General features: G+C 42.2%; 2 protein-coding genes across 5 annotated transcripts in view; one reads left to right on the forward strand and one right to left on the reverse strand.

Annotated features, from left to right (window-relative positions):
* LOC108615981 (putative multidrug resistance-associated protein lethal(2)03659) lies at nt 1-7,498 on the forward strand. Its single transcript, XM_018010885.2, has 6 exons — nt 1-238; nt 1,155-1,385; nt 1,450-3,363; nt 3,421-3,887; nt 3,953-4,901; nt 5,349-7,498. The coding sequence occupies exons 1-6, from the start codon at nt 165-167 to the stop codon at nt 5,686-5,688; spliced, it is 3,975 nt and encodes a 1,324-aa protein (XP_017866374.1). The 5' UTR covers nt 1-164; the 3' UTR covers nt 5,689-7,498.
* The window catches only part of jus (EB domain-containing julius seizure protein), a 24,604-nt gene continuing 11,199 nt past the window's right edge, over nt 7,005-20,409 (reverse strand). The window contains exons 2-8 of one of the 4 annotated variants that reach the window (XR_016268561.1): nt 17,954-18,800; nt 14,939-15,091; nt 13,348-13,488; nt 13,149-13,263; nt 12,594-12,781; nt 10,525-10,994; nt 9,020-9,159 (exon numbers count right to left, since the gene is read on the reverse strand). Coding sequence is in view for 2 of the 4 variants with exons in the window: in XM_089462155.1 (XP_089318281.1) it covers nt 8,912-9,159; nt 12,585-12,781; nt 13,149-13,263; nt 13,348-13,488; nt 14,939-15,091; nt 17,954-18,698 (1,599 nt within the window). In the remaining 2 variants the exon portion in view is untranslated. Of the gene's footprint in view, nt 9,160-10,524; nt 10,995-12,584; nt 12,782-13,148; nt 13,264-13,347; nt 13,489-14,938; nt 15,092-17,953; nt 18,801-20,409 lie in introns of all 4 variants that reach the window. The other 3 variants (XR_016268559.1, XM_089462160.1, XM_089462155.1) reach the window with 3 other exon arrangements.

The raw sequence follows: 20,409 nt of genomic DNA on the forward strand, positions 1-20,409 counted from the left end.
CGGCAAAGGCGACGGCCACACGCGCGAATTGCTTTAAAGGATCTGTGCGGTCTTTAATATGTATAGAAATATACTCGTGTGATATAAGAAATATACATATGTATATATATTAAATATATATATATATAGATAGATAGTGATTTAAGTGAAGTTTAGGCCACACAATGTGCGCGACTAAGGAGCCACGCAAACCAAATCCAGTGCTGAAGGCCAATTTCTTATCCAAGTGGTTTTTTATGTGAGTGCGCGATCTATAAATCTCAGTCGAATTACCATGAACAAATGTTTATTTAATCATAAATATTCAGTGGTTTGTCAGCCATTGCAAGATAATATTACGTATACGCGCAGTGCTTCAAATTTCGTAATGAAGCAAATGCTGGCAATTTTTACAGAATCAAATCATGTTAGGCGCGATCAACTCCTGCTGCCTGCCGTCTGCTGCTGCCTGTCAAGTTGATAAGATAAAGATTGAAGTAAAGCAAATCGCTTACAGATTTATGACAGTGTCGTAACGCTTGCCTGTCAATTTGTATGCAGAACGTGCCGCAGTTTCTACGAAAATATTCGACTGATAATAAAGCATATATATATGGCCGTCTTTAGGGAGTATGAATTCCCATTTTCGAATATTGCCTGGCTCCATTAAGCCATATTCAACAATTCCAGACAATTTCAAGTCTGACGGCACCAACAATGTCATCAGACTTGTTGCATGGCATATAAAGATAATGTTAACTAAAAATATATTTATATATCCCTTTTTTTTTGCGACAACTCCCTGAGTTTTCCTAAAATAGACGTCCGTCCATCATAATTTGGTTAGCTTAAAGCATTCACCACATTTGGTATGACACTGCATATATTCTGATATTTCTTTCTTTCATTCCCTTTCTCTATAAATATACCCATGGAATGCGTATTGAATTATTTATTATACTTCCGTAATCTAATAGACATTGCAGATATAGTTCATCATAAATATTCGTATATCTTATCTGCCATCTCAAACGAAGTTTTTGTTCATTCAAGAATGCATTCTCAAAAACAGAGGCATTAACGGATTATAGGGTATTCTCCAGTCGCTCGGGACATAGCAGACAGGTCAACTCCATCTTTATCTTATTTCACGAACAGCATTTTGTTTTTGTCAGCTGGTCACGTGAGATTCTGCGCAAGGGCCATGGCAAGTCGATTGATCCCAAGGACTTATATGCGCACATTCCAAGCCTGGACAGCGCGGAGGTGTCGCACTCTCTGCTGGGCTACTGGGAACACGAGCTGAAGCGCTCGCAACCGAATGTGCTGCACATGATCTTCAAGGCGTACGGCACAAGCTTTGTGCCCATCTGCATTCTGTACTCTCTGTTGGAGATATCCTTGCAGTAAGTGGAAGCTAATTGGGATATACATATACCGACGCCATTCCTCACATTTATCCTTGTTTAGCACCATGCAACCTCTGCTGCTGGGCAGGTTCGTGTCCTTCTTCTCGGAGAGCAATGCCAACGAGTCCATGGAGGCAGCCTACTTGTACGCAATGGGCGTCGTCCTCTGCTCGCTCATCAAAGCTCTGTGCTATCACCCATTCATGTTCTATCTGTTCGAGCTGGGCGCTCGCATACGCCTGGCCTGCGCCGGGCTCGTCTACCGGAAGTGCCTGCGCGTCTCCGTGGCGGCCGATAACAGCGGCATGAGCGGCTACGCGATTGCCATCATGGCCACCGACCTGCCCCAGTTCAATGAGACGTTCTACTACTTTCACGAGCTGTGGAAGGGCCCATTGGAGGGGCTGATCTTTGGCTACATCATCTACCAGGTGATTGGCTGGCCAGCCTTGGTGGGCATCGCCACCATCATACTCTTCATCCCGCTGCAGGTGTGGGCGGCCAAGGCGACGGCGCGCTTCAAGCGCCTTTCGGCGGAATACGGCGACGAGCGCGTCAAGCTAATGAACGAGATCATATCGGCGATGCAGGTGATCAAAATGTACGCCTGGGAGAAGTCCTTTGGCAAGCTCATAGCACGCGTGCGCAAAAAAGAGATGGGCGCCATCCGCGGCTCCATGTACGTCTATGCGGCGCTGCAGTGCACCGATATGATCTCGAAGCTCTCGCTCTTTCTGTGCCTGGTCGCTTATGTCTTCACTGGCGACGTGGTCACCGCCCAGAAGGTGTTCATTGTGTCCAGCTATTATGACCATCTCAACCAGTCGTTGCTGCATCTGTGGCCCATGGCCATTAACTCCTGGGCGGAGACGCATGTGGTTGCACGCCGACTGTTGGACTTTCTGCTGCAGCAGGAGGATCCCGCCGACGGTGGTGTAGCGAACTTCAACGATGTCGACGACGACCTGCAGCACGGCAACTACTTCGGACGCATGCACAATCCGCGAGCCATGCGCAAGAGCGTCACACTGCATGAGCTGACGGCCAGTTGGGATCAGCCCGGGCAGGAGAAGCGCCAGCGGCACATCGAGAACATTAGCTTCCAGGTGGAGGAGCAGCAGTTCGTTGGCATTGTGGGCACCGTCGGCTCCGGCAAGAGCACGTTGCTGGCCGCTCTGCTGGGCGAACTGGACATCATCAGCGGCAGCGTGGAGCTGAATGGAGTCATCAGCTATGCGCCGCAGGAGCCCTGGCTCAATCGTTGCAGTCTGCGCGAGAACATCATCTTCATGGAGCCGTACGACGATCAGCGGTACAAGGATGTGCTGCGGGTCTGCCTGCTGGACAAGGACATTGATCAGCTGCCGCATGGCGACGCCACCATCGTGGGTGAGTCCGGCGCCAGTCTGAGTGGCGGCCAGAAGGCCAGAGTTAGCCTGGCCCGAGCTGTTTACCGCAAAGCGGATATCTATCTGCTGGACGATCCGCTCTCTGCCGTGGACACGCATGTCGGGCGGCTGCTCCTGCAGCGTTGCCTAAACGAGTTCCTCAGCGACAAAATACGGATTCTGGTTACCCATTGTGTGTCCCTGTTGCGCAATGCCGATCACATGGTGCTCATGGAGAGCGGACGCGCCACCATTCAGGGCCGCTACGAGTCACTCAAGAAGCTGATACACTTTCGCATGTCCGTGGTCAATGACAGCGAGGTGGCCAGACTGCGCGCCGTTCGGGCGGATAGCATCTTTGAGGAGGTGCCGCCACACGAGCAGCGCACCCAGCAGCAGCTCCAGCTGCAGCTGGACGAGCACGAGCAGCTCCACAAGGAGCAGCAGCACCAGGGCTCCGTCAAGCTCAGCTCCTACAAGCAATATTATGCCGTGCTGGGCCTCCCCTTTGTGGTCTGCCTCATATTCTTCCTCTTTCTGCTGGCGCGCGGCTTTGAGGCCACCATGGACATCTCTCTGTCCAAGTGGTATGTATTAACTACAATTTGTAGGGCTAGTTGAATCGTCACCTACCCATTTCACAGGGCCACCTGGGAGGAAACCCAGCCGGACGAAACGGAGCCAGAGATCGAACGCCGCGAGATTCGCATGCGCATGGTCATCATCTATACCGTGCTCATTGTGAGCACCCTGATTCTGTATATGGTGCGCACCTTTGGCTTCTTCATGATGTCCCTGCGCATTTCACTGCGCCTTCACAACTCCCTCTTCAACGGCATCATACGCGCCAGCATGCAGTTCTTCACGCTGGCCTCCTCGGGCCGCATACTCAATCGCTTCTCCAGCGACATTCTATCCATTGACATCACCCTGCCGCAGGCCATGATGGACTCATGGGAGTTCTTCGTCAATGGCCTGGCCGTGATTGTCGTCGTTAGCACTGCCAACTATTGGCTCTTGATTCCAGCCCTTATCATGATCAGCCTGCTCTACCTTGCCCGCCGCCTCTACATAGGCGCCAGCAGAAGCCTCAAGCGCATCGAGATTATTTGTGAGTGGAATATACATTGATATCAAGGTTATTCTCAATCTCTGACTGATTCTCCCCAATCCCAGCTCGCAGCCCCATCTACTCCTATACGAATACCACCTTCAAGGGCCTCACCGCAATCCGCGCCCTAAGCGCCACCAAGCGGCTGGAGAGCGGCTTCCACAACTATCAAAATGAGCACACCTCGGCTATCTATCTGCATGCGAGCATCAATAGGGCCTTTGCCTTCTGGACGGATCTCATCTGTGTGCTGTACATTCTGGTGGTTACGTTCAGCTTCCTGGTGATCAATCGCAGCTTCTACAGCGGCGATGTGGGCCTGGCCATAACGCAATCCATGACCTTGGGCATCATTTGCCAGTGGGGCATGCGGCAGACCGTCGAGCTGGAGAACCAGATGACCAGCATAGAGCGGGTCCTGGAATACGTGCAGATACCTCCAGAGCCCTCCTACGAGACTGAGGCAGCCGTCAATCTGCCCGCGAATTGGCCAAGTGCGGGCCAGCTGCATTTTAAGGATCTGCGTTTGCGCTACGGTGAACACGGACACTATGTGTTGAAGGGACTCAGCTTCACCATACATCCCAAGGAGAAGGTGGGCATTGTGGGTCGCACAGGCGCTGGCAAGTCCTCCGTGGTCCAGGCGATCTTTCGCCTGGCGCTCAACGAGGGCCTCATCGAGATCGATGGCTATGATATTGCCAAGCTGGGTCTGCAGGATTTGCGCAGCCGTATCTCGATTATACCACAGGATCCGGTTCTCTTTTCGGGCACGTTGCGCTACAACCTGGACCCGTTTGAGCATCAGCCGGACGAGGAACTGTGGCAGGCGCTAGACGCCGTCAAGCTAAAGACATTCGTTTCGGCCCTGAACGGCGGCCTCAACTACAGACTGCACGACGGAGGCGCCAACTTCAGCATGGGCCAACGCCAGCTAATCTGCCTGGCCCGAGCCATACTGCGGCACAACACAATACTCATCATGGACGAGGCAACGGCCAACGTGGATCCGATGTAAGTGTGAACCCCAATATGATTCATAGTCGAAATATTAACCACTTATGTAGCTCATGAGCTCATCAAGCACAAGTGCCTATTATCCATCATGACGACAGCTAAATTGATTTGACAATTTCCGTCCGTAAAGTACAAAACCGAGACACAGATATGTGCCATAGATATTTGGAAGTCTCTTACGTCATGCGCGGAACAAGTGTATCATTATTTTTCCATATCTAATCCAGTTCTCTGATTATCACTAAAAACCGATTATCAGACTGAGCATAACTGAAAGACAATAGAATTAGTCATATCATGGGCGAACGCACTTCTTTTACATAGGTATTCCGGTATTCCTTCAAATGAGAGCCTGGAAAGCATGTTATAGGGTACCTCATAGTCGGACATTGCCGACAAAATCACTTCAACTATATTATAAATGCATCCCAATGCCACTTGCAGCACGGATCAGCTCATCCAGGAGGCCATACACACAAAGTTCGCCAACTGCACGGTGCTGACCATTGCGCACCGCTTACATACGGTCATGGACTCGGATCGTGTGCTGGTCATGGATCGCGGTCGGGTCGTGGAGCTGGGTCATCCGCACGAGCTGCTGCAGCAGCGCAATGGGTATCTCTACCGGTTCGTAGAGAAGACGGGCGCTGGTAGTGCCAAGCACCTGCGGTACGTAGCGGAGCAGAGCTATTACAAGCGCGTGATCAGCAAACGTCAGCCGGCCGATCAGCCGGATCTGGAGCCGGAGGGCAGGCTGAGCGTATTCCGGGGCACCACACTATAAAAGACTGTAGTTTATGTTTTGTTTTGTAAGTTATGGTAATATAGTTTTTATTATAGTGAACTGATCTTTAAATATAAATCTATATAGTTTTGTATATATGTATATATATATGTATGTATATATATATATGTGTATATATATGCACATTATATGTATAATATACGAAGTGGTTGTTGTAGCGTTTCAGCTTCTTAAAGTTTTTGAAAAAAAGCATTTGTAAGTATTTGGTTTTCATAATTTCTTATCTTGTTCTTTAGAATGCCATGTATTTATTTACTTAACGATTAACTAGCGCGCTATAAACCTGGCTACTATTTAGTGTGTTTAGTGTTTTCAGTTTTTCTTCTTTTTTTTCAATACTATAACTACGCTCAACTCCTAGTTGTTCATGTTGTTGTGTCTAGTATTACATGAGTCACATGAGAAATCTTGAATGTAGTTCTTGCCTGTTTTCATACTTTAGCATTCAATATATTTATTAATATTATTATTCTATTATTTTCCGTATGTGCATTTTTTTCTACTATTCTTTTCTATATAGATTTTTATTAGATTTACGAAATTTTGCTAGGTATATGTATAAAATTTGTTTTTGATTTTTGTTTAGTAAAGTGTAAATGAATTTATCGCATACTTTTCTTTTTCACTAGACTTTTATAATTTTTTTATATATATTTTTTTTTCATGTAATTTTATTGTGTATAAATATTAAAGTAAATAAAGCATATATTTTGATGTATATAATTTTTTAAAATATTTGTTTCTTATGATTTTATTTGCTTATTTAAAATTCGCTTACTTAAAGTCTGCCTTCAACATTTTTGTAGTTTGATGTAAATAGAAAAATCAGTGTCTGGAGAATGTTCATAAATCTTATGTATATGTATATATAAGTATATATGTGTATATTTATATTTAGATTTTAGCTTTTCCTTATGTGTTGTCACAAAAACCAAGTTAAACCTTGAAATCCTTCCCCAAATTTCAAAGCTTAAGTTGTTTTTTCTTCTTCTTTTCGGATCTTGAATAAACTCTGTGTTCGTCTGTTTTCTAAACATCTTACTCTTGTGCTGTGTATGAATGTAAATAGGTATGTATACATATATATATATATAATTTAGATGCCCTAGAAATAAGATTGTTTGTCTGCCATTTAAGAAAAATTCGATGCAAGTTGAATAAAATTATTATTATTATTACTATGATTGGTATTACATTTTGATCTTTATTGTAATTAATTACTTGTTTTTAGCAAATATGTATTTGTTCAAGCAATTTTATTTTTGTTTAAGTTTTATTGTTGTTTGAAATTTTAAGTATCCTGTTTAAGATTATGCGATATACTTTCGCTCTACTATATTGTACGTACCATTTTAGGCTTATTTCTGTAGGTATTGGTAAAGTTAGTTAATTAAGGTATTTATTTAAACTTTTTTTGTTTACTTTTCATTTGTATGTTTTTTTTTTAAGTATAAACACATTTTGTATTCACTTTCTTATTCTCACAGTTAAGCTTCTTTGATTGAGCACAAAAGCAAATGAGAGTTTTTTGTTGAGGGGGGGCTTAGCGGAAAACCAAAAAACCTTAATATACTCAACATTCTATGTACTATATATGTATATATATATATATGTATATATATATATATATATATATGTGTGTGTATATATATATTTAAATTTATTTGCGGTCAGCTTAATGTGAACTCAGCACAGGACGCTCTAAGAATCTTCCCCTATTCTTAGCCCGTCCCATGCTGAGTTCTCAATCAACCATTCCAGAGGGTTCCAAAAAAGGAAGAAACAAAAATACGTTAAATTTATTAAATTAGGGCGTTTTGCACTTATCTCACGTGTAAATCAAAATTTAACACAAAATGTTGCAGATGTGTTGCAGAGAACCGAAAGATTGTAAATTTAACTGGAAGTCAATTTAGATTATTTTATTAAGCAGCTACTCGTATATAGATTATACTTAGTTAGGCGCTAACTACTCGAACTACGGCACTTAAGTGTGCATTGGTGCTACCTTCTCGCTTCATGCTTCTCGTTTCTCTCATTTTGCTTCTATTCCATCTTCTTTCTTTCTTGAGTGTGTTTGTGTGTGTTCCCTAAACTTAGTTCAGCCAGCGTTTAACAATATCTAGCTTAAAAATTATTTTCGAGTAAAACACTTGACAAAAGAATGTTAGTGGGAACTAAAACGTGCGTGCTTCATTAATTGAAACGCATATTTTGATTATAAAATATGGTCCCGAGGTTTTTAATATTTCTTGCCATTAATATTTCATTTTTGTTTTATTTCAATTTATTCTTAGCGTTGGCTTACAGAATTTGAATATACATATTTTGGGAGCTATAGCAGCAATTGGAAGTGTGGCCGGAACTTGCGCTTTCTATATAGCAATACAGATATATAGAGGTGTGTATATATTGTAACCGGTACCACTCTGCTTCTAGTTAGGTATAGATAAGATAAGGCGTTGTGCTCATGTACATTGTACATAATCGGCTTTGTATTTGGTTGTTTTTGTTCCAGTTGTTGTTTTTGGCAATGATTTTCGCTTTTCCTATTTGGTGTAAGGATTATACCAACAACTCGATTTTGCTACAAAACCGTTGTTTGCATTTCTACGAAATTTCTTGTTGCTTGGGTGCTTAGGCAAAGGTTCTATTACAGCTATCGAACCCAAAGCTTTAAATCTGCGTACAATATTTATATATAAATTAAGAAATGATTTAAATTTTATGATCTTAATTTGGTTGTTTTTTTTAAATATTTTTTTTAATTTTTTTTTTTTTTTTTTTGAAATAAAGAGTAGTATGAATTTGTTATGCAAGGTTTTTTTCGAAAGTTTTTTTTCATGGTGTAGTCGCATATATCCAATACAATATATACATCGCTTGCTATATAATAACTAGGCATATATTGTATATGTATATATAGATATATACATATATGCTGTTTATGTATATGTGAGTAAGTAATTAGCATTTGTTTGTCGTATGGTTCTGCAAAAGTTTGTAATACGCTTTGGAAAAATTGTCCATTAATTGCAAAAAATGTTTTCATTAAAAAAGGGTTCTAAACATGGCATTATGATGGGCCCGTAGGCGCCATATTATCGCGTGCATACTAAACGACGATGTGAGTATATAATATTTTTCTAAATACATATATATACTTTTGTCTATATATATATATATCTACGCATTTACTGCATTACTTATGTCCGGGCTCAATAATTTCAACGGTCACGCTTTCGGCCACTGGATTTGTGGTTATGTTCGTTATCAGCGACTCCTCCTGAGGTGACTGCAGCTGCGAGTGATGCTGGCGGTGCGAGGAGCCGTGGCGCTCGTGATGTCCGCCGCCGGACACTTTGCCGGGCGCCACCGAATTGCTGCGGTTTGAACGTACCGAAACGGCTGACGCATTGCTGGCGCTGCCATGAGATTCCGACTGGGAGCCTGTGGGGAGCACGTAGCGAATGTTTATTACATTTTTCAACTTAATACGCAGAGCATGTGGTACGCATAAACGGATAGAGCTCAACAACAATAACAACATTAAGAGCAACGGCAACGGCAACAACAACAACTACAACAAGCTAAGCGATAACAAGGCTGGCATTCAGTTAACTCGAGTGGAGCCTGTTGACAGGATTACGTGAGTCAGCTGAGGAAATAGAAATGCATTCGAGCGAGCACTAGACTACACAGAAGCACGCTGGCCTACTTATGCACTCTACATAATAATATGAGAATTTTTATGGCAAATAAATAGTAATGAGAAAAGTTATCTTCGGATTGCCGCAGATGACATACACTTGCAGAGGCGAATCAGATGAGAGACTGCTTAGCAATCGGGTTAGTTGCATGATGAGGATTTTCTATTTTATTTTCATACCATATACAATTTTTGGATTATATGTAAAAAATTTGAGACTTAATAAAGGAAAGTAAACAACGTTAACTACGACTACGAGGCGGACTCCAGCACTCTTCGGCCTCATATAGCTCTGTCTAATACAGAGAACATACATTACAGAAGATTGATCGATCGTATCCACAAATGAACTTAAATCACATCTAGATTTATACCATATACCATTATACATTGATTAATTACAATGTCCTCTGCAAGCATAAAATTTATTTAATAGTTTTATAGGCTTAGGCGAAAGTTGGCTAATTCATATAACTAGTTGGCCAAGCATGCTCAAAACGGAAATGGCGTGCATTAGAGACGGGAAACTGAAAGCGGAAACGGAAATAGAAATAGAAGTCGAAATGAAACTGAAATGAAAATGAAAGCAAAATACAGACGCTGCTAGGCACTATACGATATACAAATAATGTCATGTATATGGCTGAAGTAGATGGGTTCCGTTAGTGTATCGTATGACAGTTTCGTATGATCAGTTAGATGTGTCGTTAGTGTACGAAGAATGTATAGGGCAGCAGACTAAATAACTAAATCTGTAAATTTTAACATGAACTTGAACTTGAAGTTAAGCTTTAACTAGAATCTTAACATTAAGTGTGTGTGTGTGTGTTGGTTGGTTGTACTTCTGTTTTGTTATAATCTGAGAGAGTGTTTGGTGTCTTGGAGAGTGTCTGGTGGAACACATACATTGGTGTTAGTATTTGTTATGACAGGGAGCAGTTACTTAGTTTAGAAGTTAACGGCAACTCTCACTACGACTTAGCTTTAATGTTAGATTCTTACAACAGTTTGGTACGACAACAATACAGACAGCAACTACAATATACAGGACACTGGGCATAACACAGCTAAGGAACACATTCAACGAAATTGAGGCGACTGCATACCTCGTGGAACCGATTCGGGAACTGGAACTGGAACTGGTACTGGAACTGACACTGGTACTGATATACTGATATGGCTGCATTTCATTTGATATATGTTGTATGTATGGCCTATGACTAAAACTTATTGGCATCCGGATTGGCAGTCATGCCGCAGGCAGGCGCCGTGCCCGGCGACGACACATATGTAGTCGTAACGATGATGTTTGACGCTGGCGTCGGCGTCGGCGTCGCTGAAGTTGCGGCTGTAGCTGAGGCTGTGGCTGTGGCTGTGGCTGGGGCAGCATACGTTGTGGTGCTGCTGGCAACATTCGCCGCTGCTGTGGTGGTTGGCACGTAGGGCAAAAAATGGCTATGGACCACATTGTACTGGCTGGCGGCGCTCGGATGCTCCAGCAGACGGGAACAGTTGGAAACATCGCTGACACGGGAGTCGCTGGAGCGCGTGTTGCTCTTCGAGCGTATCATACGACCTTTTACAGTAATTTGTTCGTGCGTAAGTTTGTTTGTGTGTGTGTGTGTGTGGGTGGGTATGCATGTGAATGTGTTTGTTTGTTTGTTTGTTTGTATATGTCAGTTGGTGTGGCAGAAGAGAGAGCAGGCAGCGAGCAAAGAAATTGTTTTATTGTTTGGCATCGCGACACAAAATTTAAATAACAACAATAAAGTTAAGCACTGAGAACAAAGGTAATTGGCAACGGCTGCCTTTAGAAAGCATTAGCGAAGCAACAACAATCAAGCTGCGAAATTTAACGGTTCTTAAAGCGTCAATCAATTTGATTGAGCCCCAAAGAATTCTAACCGCACACTTGAACTTGTCGCAATTTTGTTTGGCACTGATTACGCTGCGTTTCCATAGAGAAATTCATTCAAAATGCGATCCACTCAATTTTGACTGATGAGTAAGCCCGAAGCTTTGTTTGCTTTCTCTTTATATAACTACTTCAAATGGCAAACAAATATGCCAAGCGTTATTCTATTTGAGTGTTTCATTTAACTCACTTTGTTCCCAACATATTTTCTGTTTTCATTACATATTTATTAAAGACGAATATTTATCATCGAATAATGTCTAAAGGTTTCTTTTGAAAAACTCTAAAAATATTTTTGAATCAAATTGTTCTTTGAATTCCATGAAATTGTATTATGTAAACCTATTAGAGATAATATATTTTCAATTTGTAAAACAGAATATAAAATATTCTTTCCAATTAATATGAAAAATATAATATATTTTTTCTTCTGAAAATGATTTATTTAAATTAATAATTTCAAATTTAAATTTTCAGATTTTTATGTTTAAAAAATCAAATTGTAAATAATATAAATTATAAATATTTATATAAATGAGTAAAAAATCGTTTCTTTATTAGAGAGCCTGTGCTTAACTTATTTATTTCCAAATTATTTTTGAACTATAGCAATAAATATTTTATAAAACCTGCCACTTGTCTTGATTCTGTTTAATATCTACCTTCATGTATATGAAATCTTTATAAATGATATCAAATCGCAAAGTCAACTAACTCAAGTTCAATTATGATTACTGCCTTATAGATGATTTCGCAATGGTTTGTGACTATAAATACATGCATTACAGTTATTTGCGTTTTATTTATAAATTATCAAATGTCAATCAAGAAAAGTGTTTAAGTACAGTCTTAAGATATCATTAAGAAACAGTTTGCTTGCTTTTTTTGCTATTATTATTATTATAGTTTTTTTTTTTTTTTTTGCTAAGAGCTTAACTTTTGCACACTCACTCAAAGGGATATTTCTGCTGTGATTTGTTTGGTTAGTTGTTGGGTTTTTCTTTTTTTTTTCTTTTTTTTTTTGCGACTGACTGGCTGACTGATTGATTGATTGATTGCATTTATTCTTGCTGTGTGCAGAAAGTTCTGCAAGTTCTCAAACGGAAGAGCACAAATCAAACAAAAACGATTCAACGACAACAAAAACGACACACAAAAAAAATGAGGAAACCAAAGCCAAAATGCGCACTGGTTAAGTACTGGTAAAAAAAATGGTGCCATCAATGGAAGCCGTAATTATGGAATACAAACCTGTCTTACCTAGCGACGGGTTGGGCGAGTGTGGGCGCAACGAGGCCATGCTCGGCTGCCGGGATGGAGCGCGCACGGACATGCGAGAGCCCCGCCTGTCCTGGCCATGGAGCAACTTGTTGTCCCGCAACAGGGAGACGTTCATCAGCCGTGGATTCGGCGTATTGAATATGGTCCGGTTCTCATGCCAGCGCGCCCTATAGCAAATTAATAATGTTGAGTTAGTTGAGTGAAGCAGAAATGTGCGAAGCTGGGCGTGGCTCGATTGAACTAATGTTAGCTCTGTGCATGTGTGCATGTGTGTGTGGCACATTGACGTTGCTCTTGGCCACCCTTAATGCCAATTAATGCAAAAATTTTGTTCATCTAAGTGAAATAAATTGCTGATCAAATTATGTATCATTTGGCCGGTAGCCAGGGCAACGTCACAGTGTCGAGACCCAAATTGAGTTGAGTTCAGTCCTAATGAAGCTGACATCGCCCACCCATTGGCCCAATTAGATTATGTTTGTGTGCGGCGCTGTTTGCTGCCTGTGTTAAATGTTTGCATTGCAATTTACTCACTGGCTAAATAATCGCAGGACGACACAAATAATAATAAACATCAATGCCATTCCTACCAGCACGCCAATCATGGCCGGATCAATGTATGTCTCGGCTCCTCGCTTGTCCTGCCGTCCTGCAAAGAAGCACAACCAACAACGACATTACTCTTCCATCCTGAAACTGGCTGAAACTGAATTCGCATATGTCACACACAGACCTTTGCACTCAACGGAGCCATCCTTGCCCCAGATGGGCAACATCTCGAAGCGGCATATGCAGCGTCCATCCCGGCACTCCGTCTGAAAGTAAATCGCCTCGCATTGCTCGTTGAAGAAACAGGACTCGTTGATGGCAGCCGCTGCAAGTGGAGTATAGAGAGTGAAGCCTTGTAGCACAGCTGTCTGTGGCCATGATTCATTTCAGTTAACCACACACACACACACACACACTTACGTACATAGATACGATGTACAAACATAGCATATAAATATATTTGCTCTATGGCTCCACAGCTTGTTTACAACTTTGCTTTATGGTTGTCTCGGAACGGAACAGCTGGACTCTCTGGGCTGAGTAAATTCTCAGTGGCGTCAGTTTGATGACTGCCAGACAAATATTTTTATAGCCCACTAGAGGGAGTGGTCGGTAGTCAGCCGGAGCACCCTCCACCTGTCTGACTTTTTATGCGGCCATTGCAAATGTTGTATTTGAATAATTTTAGCATGTGTGTAAATGCATAAACAGTGTCTGAGAATGTTTGAGATATGCACTAGGTCCTTGTAACATATTTATAGCTGCTGAACTAGGAAATGCTTAAAAAAACTGTATTCACCCAACTAGAGAGCAGAAGAGGTGCTCTAACATGTTCTTTTACTAGGATTTGTGTGTTACATAGACAAAATAGGAATAAAATAATAAGAAAATAATTATGATAAAAAATAATGATAATGCTAATGACAATGATAAGGATGATGACACAGATAATAATATTTATAATGACATTTATAATGCCAATGACAATATTCTTTGACTTTCTAATAATACTGACAATGACAATGGCAATGATAATGATAATGATAATCATAATGAAAATGGCAAAGGAAATTCCAATAACGGTGGGAATGATAATGATAGTATCAATCCCAACGCTAATAACAATAATGATATATAATGATATTAACAATAACAATAACAATGATAATGATAATTATAATTAGCAATGCAATGGCAAAGGAAATGTTAATAGCAGTGGGAATAATAATGCCAACACTAATGACATTAACAATGATAATGATACTGACAGTGATCATGATAATGAGAGTAAGAATTATAAAAATGAACTACGCTGCAGTTCATCGAAGCATGTTAGCCCCATTCTATTCCTGATGGTGATTTCACAATGTTATCCGCAATTTCATTGGCCCGACTCGATGACTCATTAGCCGGGCCTTAAATGTGTCAGTCAGAAATCGCACAAATTGATTTGAATTTATTGCTTTTAATGTGTTTACGTCCAGGAAACGTATACTATAATTATATCAAAGATGAGCAAAATTCCCCAGGTTCATTATATGGCAGCCCGCTGTCAAGTTTTCTGTTTTTAATTTTCAATATTCAGCAGTTAGTAATCAACGTAAGGCTTTGGGGGATTTGTTTCGCTAGCCCGGCGATTCGTTCAATGAAAACTTGGCAGACTGACAAGCAAGGCCGGGCGCAACTGGCACAGCGAAGCAAGGGACACCACCCTCCACCCTCTACCCTTCTACACACCGTCTTTCTTTATTTGCGCCGCGCTACTTTTCGCTTACCCTTGCCACATTTGTCAATGTGATTGGTGACCTGCAGATCCTCGGTGCACTGGCAGGACTTCTTCTTGGGATCGCATATGGAGCCGGGAAAGCCGCATTCCAATGTATTCTCGCACTTGTCACCGAACTTTTTCTGGCCACGGCTGGCATAATCTGTGAAGATTGCAATATAAACATATATTTATACATGTGTATGTAGGTATGAGTTAGAGGAAGGCATGAGAACGGTAATCTTAACACATGTTTCTCGACTAATCCCTAGCGACAAATTTATAATGAAACCGCAACAAACTTTCAATCCAAACAAATAAAATAAAAGAAGCACTCAAAGACCGCTGAAAATGTGAAAAGTATTTGAATCCCGAGCGACTTAGTGGCAGATTAAAATGTAAATTCATGTATAAATCTCAGAGCCAGCGACTGTCAGCCAGCTAGGATATGTATTTATATATATATATGTATATATATACATACATACACCTGTGTACACCTGAGCACGGCAGTGTGCCGAAATGTTTTTTTGGTTTCTGGCTACGCACTCAAGGGGCCGGAGTGCGGCTCAAGTGTAGGCACTTCAGCCTGTGCATGCCACATGCCACATGCCACTTGTCGGATGAGCATGAGGGGCGTATTCTTCATTAACTTTGAATGAAATGAAAACACAAACACACACACACACACACATACACGCCAGCGGCATGTAAAGTGAGTTGAGTTCTTCTCACATCTTAATTAAGCACTTGGGAGCAACTTTCGGCCGGAACTCGCGTCCAACAATATGAGGAAAAAATCTCAACGGCAACGAGGGGTTAAGCGCCAGCGTCAGCGTTAATGTTGCGGCATATGCCAAACGCGCACACCGCTTGCTCCACTAATTTGGTTGTTGATATCCAGCCATAATTACCCAGTATAACAGTATATACTCTGTTGCCTACGCTGCGGCTGATGAGTCTGGTGCCGATGCCGATGCCGATGCCGATGCTGATGACGATACTGAGGCAGAGGCCTAGCCCGGCGATAGCAGGCAACGGGAAAAAGGAAAAGGATGTGCGCCGACCTCGCATTTAAGCCAACGGAAGCGCAAAAGACAAAACAAAATGGCTGCGCCTTCGTAAGGTTGCGCCATTTTTATGCGGTAAATATGTGAGAGTGTGTGTGTGCCTGTGTGTGTGTGTGTGTGTGTGTGTGTGCATGCCTATTTGCCTGCGGTTTATTTTTAAATGCAGCAACTGCTATGAATAGCGCCCGGCCATGTGCAGCTAAAAAAGCAATGCTACCACTGCCGCTGCTGCTGCTTCTGCTGCTGCTGGTGGTTCGGTTTTTGTGGCAAGCAGCCTTGCAGCAAGCGAGGCAAATTCGCTGCTAGCATTGACAAAGTGTACACAGACTACCACACAGCCATGCACTGCGTCGCTTTTAATACCCTGCTCAAAAAGAGCTTACCGGGCAAGGCAGTTTTGTTTACCCATCGGCGTGCTGTTGCTGCTCGGGGCACGTTTCTTGAGTTCATTTTTCAAATAAGCACACCCTACGTTTCCCCTACCAAAGACAAAAACCTCATGTTCATAAGTGATTGCCATGGTCGAAACGCTGATGGTCAGCCATTAAGCATGTTCGCACAAAAGTCAGCGGACCCCGATTCCCCGGAAGGCTGGCATTTATAATTAGAAACTTTTGCTTATTTCAAAAATGCTCTCTCTCGCCCTGCCTCTCCCTCTCACTCTGTCTCTCGCCCTTTGGCATATATAAGAAAAGCAATCTGCAGAGCAAACCTTTTTGCAGTCGCCGCAGCAACAAAACCTCATCAAACCGAGATGGAAATACTGGAAATACTTTTTGTGCAAGTGACTCACACAGATGAAAAACCAGTGATGGCAGCGTGTGGATTATAATAACAATAGATTTTTGAGGCTCGCACTGAAGTGGGACGAGTCAAGGGATATACAATAAAAGCAAAGGTCGGATTTAGATTAATTGAGCAAGTTTAACTTTATGAAATATCATTGTCGGCAGAAATTGTCACAAAATATTTGTCAATAGATAATTACCCAATCATCAATCAAGAATACAGTTTTACTTATGCAATGGGTTATACAATGGGAAAGTAGGAGGCTTCGATTCGAGTAGGATCCTGAGTTTCGACAATTGAAAGTATTATTATTATTACTGCAAATAAATATACTGGAATTCGTGTTTAAAACAACTTGATATATATACTAGTTTAATACGTAAACTGATGGATAGGCATTGAAAACTAAGAACTGCTGACTATTGCATATATTTTGTCAGCTCAAACTAAAAATCTCAACTCAACTATCGAAATTCTCACAATGAATCTGAAAGCCAAGTAGTTTAAATGGACATGATTCCCAATTTTCTGATATGTATATATCATATATACTATATCTAATAAGCGGAAGCCGGATATCCTATTCAGGGGAAATCCTTATCTAGACCGTTTGATTCCAGAACACTTATTCCCTTACTACTAGTACTGAAACGGTGCTGAACAGTTCAGCCTAACGAATAGAACTGAAAACTCAATGATACTCGATAGAATATTGCTAATATACTCTTTGAAGTCTATTAATTTTAGACCTATTAATACCGGACTCAATCAATTTTGGACTTATACACTCAATTTTCGTTTTAAATCCGCAATTTCCATGCAAGTGCACTCAACACGTACCAAAGCAGATGCTTCTAGTCATGCGGATTCATGCACGGCACGCAATCACCCCCAGTGGGTCTACGATAGGCACACACACACGTGAACATGGCTAAACAAGTAGTGTAACTATTTTTATGCTTGTAGACATGCACTTGGTCGTGCTCCGTGTTGATTATGCAACAATGGAACGTGTGCAGCATGATGACGTCATTGTGGAGCATATTTGATTACGGCTTTGCCGCAAATGATATTTGCATGCATTGCGATAACGCCTGACCTGGCCCCTATGTATATGTATATGTATATGTATGTGGCGGGGCAGCCACCATGTGGTGTTGGCTTACCAAACTCGGGCGTTGTCGTCTCGGGTCCCACGCTGAAGCTATTAACGGCAAAGAAATTGTCACCGTCATCGGCCAGCGCCAGCGGCAATGGCGGCAGCAACAGCAGCGCCAAAACGGAAATCAGGCGCAGGACGTTGTTTGCGCTGTGGCGCCCCATCCTAGCCATGCGCTGGCCGCCACCGATCCAAGGCGCCATTAGCATTAACGAGTGCTCCACACGCATTTTTAGGGTGACGGCAGTGGTTAGTAATGCTCCTGCTGCTCCTGCTGCTCCTGCTGTTGCTCCGGCTACTCCTGCTGTTGTTGCTGTCGCGCCCAAGTTGCTTAAGTGCAAGTTGACTTGCTTAGTTGTTGCTGTTGTTGTTGTTGTTGTTATTGTTGTGCTTGGCGCCTGGGTGGGCGACAAGTGTTGAGCTTGCTGCTCCCAGCGACAACTGTTGCTGTTGCTGTTGTTGTTCTTATTGATTCTCTGATTGTTGTTACTGCTGTGGCTGTTGTTAACGTGCTTAGCTGTTGCTGGCGCTACAACTGCGACTGCGACTGATGCTACTGCTACTGCTGCTGCTGCTGCTGCGGCTATTGCTGCTGCTGCTGCTATTGCTGCTTCGTCGTCTTCGTCAGCGCATTGCTGTTGCTGTAGCTCACATTTTACACGCGTCTCGCGCCGATACTTGGCAACACCAATAAAGCGGCTCTGCAACGTGGCAGCACCGTGACGGGGCTCTAAAGCCCCATCTAATCTCATATTATTCGATCGTCGTCGTGCTCCTCATCCATGCTGCCCCCAAGTGATTGAATTTGAGCGCTCCTTGCTGCTCCGTGCGCTGCTTCACATGGAATGGCCCAGCTGCAATCGAGCGGAATCAAAAAATAAAAATCATTTTATGCTTTTTATCCATTGTCTGAAAGAGGTTAGGCAGGGGCATATTGGGATTGTGTATATGTGGGTGAATTTTCAATTTCTTTTCAAGAAATATATGTAAATAATATACAGATAGCAACTGGAAGTATTTGAGCATTGACTAAAGTTGACTTGATGGCTAAGACTTTAACAGATAGAGCTATAAATTTTGGACTTTAGTTTTACGAGCTTTAATCAAGTCCTTGAATATTTCATTTTCCTGTTAGTTTCTGCCATTTCTTACACATTTCAATTTTCTAGTCGGGCACTCCCGCCGGCATCTGTTTCCATCAGCTTCTCTCTCTCTCTCTCTCTCTCTCTCTCTCTCTCTCTCTCTCTCTCTCTCTCTCTCTCTCTCTCTCTCTGTCTGTCTCTGTCACACACACACACTTACATATTTTCCTTAACTTAGTTTTCTTTCGCTTTTGTTTTGATTTCGGCTTGGAGTTCCCAAAAGAAGAAGCAAAGCAAAAAGCAAGGCTAATCACTTAACTGCGTGTGAAATTACAAACCGACGTTGAAACAATTTCCGAAAGTGCCAGCAAATGGCCAGCTCAATGAAATTGAAACCAGGCACCAGCCACCAGCCACCAGGCACCTGCCCAAACTGCCAATTCGGGCGGAGTTTGCCATTGGCGCAGGACACGAAATTAAATTGACTGACAGTAAATTGGGGAATCATTTGAGAGGTGCCACACAGCGGTGACCTGGCAGCAGCAGGACACTGCTAATTGGATTAAGGTCACACAAACACACACACACACAAATATCTAGCATTACATATGCTCGGGTCCAGTTTAGTGTCTCTGCTTATAATTGTTTTAGGCCATGTTTTTAGCTTTTCGTTGTGTTGTTGGCTTTAAATGCATTTTAATTAAATTTTCGTTTCAATTATTCGATTTAATTACTGGGCGGCATTCGAGTGCCTGGCTGTCTGTTTGAACATGATTTGGGCGATTCATGGCGTCGCGTTGTTTTCACAGAGCCCGCCATAAATAAATCATGAATTTGAGCATGCAACACGCATCTGGCTCGAATGTCCGCTGTCCGCTGTCCGCTGTCCGCTGCGATTATATGCTATGAATGTTGCAACATTTCTGCATGCCACATGCAAGCAGCTGCAACTTGTGTGTTGGGTGCATGTCCACTCAGCATGTAGCTGTCCGAAATGAGGCGAACAGCAGGCGACATTTGTCTGCCAGTTGACGAGCATAAAGTGAGTCCAGTAAACAACGTTTCAGAAATGCGCTCGACTACATCATGCAAAGTGGCGGACGATCCGGCAATAAATCTTATATTACTAATTCTATACCTCTTATGCCTCATATGATTTATATGAAAATCGATAAATATCGATTTTTACCAAATATTTACAGAGGCTCAGTTAAAATTGCATTGTCTACCCTAAGCTTCGGCATGTGAGCATTTAAACCCCATTTCTGGCCAAAATATTTGCTCGCATTAACTCTTCGCACATTTTGCATTACAAAATAAAGCCTTCTTGTCAAACTTGGAGCCCAAAAGGCTTTGAAACCTCTGTCACAATGGCTTTCAG

Source organism: Drosophila arizonae, chromosome 2 (genome assembly GCF_054131065.1).
Source record: "Drosophila arizonae isolate 15081-1271.41 chromosome 2, UAZ_ARI_1.0, whole genome shotgun sequence".
Taxonomy (NCBI): Eukaryota; Metazoa; Arthropoda; class Insecta; order Diptera; family Drosophilidae; genus Drosophila; species Drosophila arizonae.